Raw genomic sequence first — 4,112 nt, 5'->3', positions numbered from 1 at the left:
ACAGCGGCACCCGGAGGCGCCGCGACGCCACCGCAGCCGGCTGACGGCGTGCGGAGGTTCGGTCTCTACGCTCCGAGCCGCACTGTCAGCAGCTGCCGGGAGTCGGCGCCGTCGGCTACCGAAAAGCGCGATTCAACTTTCAGTTTGGCGAGTTTTCTCATACCCGCGGAAAGGCGAACCAAGCAGCTCCGTTCACCATTGGAAATGAAGAGTCTGCCTGGGGAACGTGTTACCGAGCAGTGGAGGAGCGCGCAGACTTCGTACAGCAGAGCACAGGTGAGTACAGGTAAGTACAAGCAAGTACAGTATACAGCCAATGCCTGACATGTTCCAGCATCTTCTGCGTTTGCTGCGGGTTGTCTTTCCCCAGCTCTTTCATTTAATTTCTACGAGCTCTGAGAAGCAACAGCTACAAAAAACTTCAGAGGAGAAACTGAAAGGAAGTGCCAGACCCGCCGTTTTCTTTGAGGAGATTCTTGTTTATATCCCTTTTAGTTTATATACCTCTCAGAGTGACTGAGACTGGGAGAAAATGGCAAGCCTTATTCTCTACAACAGCAGTATCAATATATGCTCCTAGTTTAACAAATCACGGAGATCACAACAACTTCTAGCTCTAGAACTGGGAACACAGACCTATCAAAGCATTTCTTCAGAATTGCTTCTTTCGGTGAACGGGGTAAGTAAGCAGATACAAGAACACGGACGGGCAGCAAAAAAGTACCCATGCGCCCAGGATGCTTTGATTATCAGTGTGCTATTCCGATAACTGAAAGAGGAGCGGTGTACTCCTCCGTGGTGATGCCGAAGGTGTATGCGACGTGTCAGCTACCTTTCCCAGAGACTTGTAGGAAAACGGCAGCCAAAAAAGTCACAAGAAGAGAAGTCAGACGGGCAGCACTAGAGAAGGCAGTTTACCCATGACACAAACACAGCGACGTGTATTCTGCACCGACAATACACAGAACGCTCCAGGGGTGGGCTGGTCTGAAAACGGAAAGGATAAAACCATCCTGAGTGCAACGTCTGTGGAAAAGTACTCGATCCTCCTCAGTGCCTGTCTGTAGGATAACACCACCTCTCGGCAACAATCAAAGGAAATCACGGAATGCGAGACTCTCTGCAAACCAGCAAGTCTTGGTTCGTGGCCGTGGAGAGATCAGGACACATTATGACCGGCTGAATCATTTCAAGCGCCACACAGACCACGAGTTTTGAAACTACAGGTACAGCAGATTTTCCTTACGCTCCTATTGCTCCAAACGAGATAACGCCATGGATAACTACTGTGTCCATTCACAGGGTCCTGGCGATAACTCAGTTCCTGCTTATGCGGCTCTTGCTGCTCCCTCAAAAGATACAAAGACACGGACTACAGGACTCAGTTTCTCCTTCACAAATCTCTTCCACTGTAGCAGTGGCCGATCGCTTGGCCACAACGTTGCTGTGAGAACAGGCTCTTCCTCGCCAGCAAGACCATGCTCACGAAGAAGTAGCCACGCTCTACTTCAGCCGCAGAGACACATACAAGAGGGTCACCTACCCATACTGAGCAGGTATTTACGCAGAATCTCACCCTTCCTCAACGTTTGTGATCGCATTACTAAGGTACTGCTTACATGCATTTCAAACAATTAACACGAAACCAAAATCCTGTGTTGTAAGGCAATAGTGACAAATAAAGCAACGAACGATAGACTTTTAGAAAAACCTAATAAGCCGTTCACCATGAAAATACCTGTGTATGTCTAATAGTCCAATCCTATGAGTAACGCTGCCGAGCAAGAAATGAAAATTATATCGGCATTAGGCACATTAGGACATACTGTCGCTACACCCTCGGCTACACCGCTACCTCTAAGTACACCTCTCTGTAAAAGACGCGATGAGGAACAGTAAAGCAGATGAAAGTGCCCATAGGGCAGTAACGATCCCTCCGAGATTAACCCTCCTTTGGCAGAAGAGGCCACAAGATTGCTGCGTGAACACGCTTCTCGTGGTCAGCAAGGTCATTCTCACAAAAGCTTTCCAGGTGCAGGCTCTGGATGTGCTCACCGGCTGGTAAGGAGCACAGGAGGAGAAAACCTCTCTAACGAGTAACGCTGATAAGAATGCGTGTTACTCTGTTCCTCACACACCGTTTGCATCGATTTTAAACACTTAGCATCGAAAGATCAAGCGCTGCTACACGAGGAATAACGATAGGAAACAAGCTGTGAGGCGACATAAAAACCACAAACGACTAACCACAGCAAGAGTATCTTGACATTTCTTGAAGTGCCATGCCATCTGTAACGCACCCCAGCAGAAACGGTGACAATACTCTACTTTCTAGCACTTCACCCATAGTTTGAAGGCCTAAGAAGGGGCTTATAGAATCTCAAGGCACAACATTCGGTCTGGAAACATCCAGTTCTTCAACTCCACTCCATCTTTGGAAGAGCACAGCAGTGGATCACCACCAAGGTGACCAGCCAGTGCTCACGTACACACAGGTATTTTAGAATTTAACACTTACCAACAAGTAATTTCGCTCCTCTTCCACCCTCTTCCTCAATCCGGAGTTTGGAGCTCACTTTGACCCAACCAAGGAAATTCCTGCAAGCAACAAGGAATTCGCAGGACCGTCTGGGAATGGTCTCCCGGTTGAGGAAGAAGAACCTCCAGCGTGGAAAACACACACTGCATTCTTGTACACAAAATTGACGCTGCTGACACTCCTGGCTGAGCAACACGCTGCGTGAGGAACTTTCACACATGAAACAAGTACAAGACCCGCCCCAAAGCAGGCACAGGCGGCTCTACTTTCATTTCCAATAATGGCTTACGTTCATCTTAAATGACTGTTAAATGAAAAAGATGCGTAACAAGGGAAGATCGACAATTAAGTGAACCAAAGATGGACTTGAGAAAAACACCTCAACTAACACGCCGTGCGCGATAAAAATAATTTTCTATCTGTAATAGTCCCATCCCGCAAGTAGAACTGCTCAGTGGCTGGGAATGAGCAGAGGAAACGAAGAGAACCTTTCTAACGAGTACCGCTATTAAGAAAACATAATACTGTGTTCCTCACACACTACTTTCAACGAAAATAAATGATAAAGAGTATAAGATCAAGTGCTACTACACGCGCGAGCAAGTAATGATACGAAACAAGCAGTAAGGCCTCATCAAAAGTACAAAGTATTAACCCGTCGCGGAAAGTTCTACACGTGACCATTAACGTTCCGTTTCAAGAGAGTCTAATACTACTCAAGCACATCTGCTGCCGGGAAGATATCTGACCCTGCTCCTAACTTCCGTTTGCTAATGACGCAACAATTCCGTTCAGAAGAGCTAATACCGACAGGAAAAACGCTATTACACATGTCAGGGGAGAAAACGAGAAACGACCCGGTGCGTGATAAAAACACAAAGCGCCGCTCAAACGAAACTCCAGCCAACAGCAGTCCCACTTCTCCTGCCTCCCACACCAACTGTAACGCTGTGACACGTTCCCACCTTCAGCCCCCCGGAGCAAGAGGCACCAGCACTTACAGAGGGAAGTACTTCACAATTTCAAGGCAGTGTCAGAGGAAGACCTCGAGACCAACCTTTCCTTGCGCAGTCGCACATGCAAGGCAAGCTTCCAGCCTTAGAGGAAGCTAGACACGAAGAGCTCTGCCCAGCCGGCACAGAGCACGGCACGTAAAACCCACACGTTGCGGAGGTGCCATTCACGAGCTGGCGACCATCGCAAATGGCGATTTCCAAAACTGCGAACGGTGCACTTGGAAACGTCCGCGGCTGCCCCAAGAATCCTAAGCGCCGCGTTAGACAAAGGAAGGGTAAACAAAATGAACGTACCTGAAAGGACACTTGGCCGCCGTCCTCGGCAACGTGATCGCCCGTGGCGACGAGCTCACCTGAAGCCTCAGCCGGCGGCCGGGCCGGGAGGGTGTCGCAGCAGCTGCCGGCCGACAAGCGGAGCTGGCTCTTGCGCGAGTCGGCCGTGAGCGACACCTCGTGCGAGTAGGAGTGCAGGAAGGCGCGGACGCCGTCGATGCCCACGAAGTGCGAGGCCGGCACGCCGCGCAAGGCGCCGCTGCCCGCCGCCAGCAGCTGCGAGC

The 4,112-nt window shown here is 49.8% G+C and overlaps 1 protein-coding gene across 1 annotated transcript in view; it reads right to left on the bottom strand.

The window, feature by feature from the left end:
* Nucleotides 1-4,112, bottom strand: part of PCDHGA9 (protocadherin gamma subfamily A, 9) — a gene marked incomplete at its 5' end in the record, with an annotated part of 9,937 nt that overhangs the window by 3,494 nt on the left and 2,331 nt on the right. The window contains one exon of the mRNA XM_009330026.1: nucleotides 3,850-4,104. Within this exon, the coding sequence (XP_009328301.1) occupies nucleotides 3,850-4,104 (255 nt within the window). The remainder of the gene's footprint in view (nucleotides 1-3,849; nucleotides 4,105-4,112) is intronic.

This window comes from Pygoscelis adeliae, unplaced genomic scaffold (assembly GCF_000699105.1).
Source record: "Pygoscelis adeliae isolate BGI_AS28 unplaced genomic scaffold, ASM69910v1 Scaffold248, whole genome shotgun sequence".
NCBI classification, from domain to species: domain Eukaryota; kingdom Metazoa; phylum Chordata; class Aves; order Sphenisciformes; family Spheniscidae; genus Pygoscelis; species Pygoscelis adeliae.
Note: the sequence above shows the minus strand (reverse complement) of the source record. Positions and strands in the feature narration are given on the sequence as shown.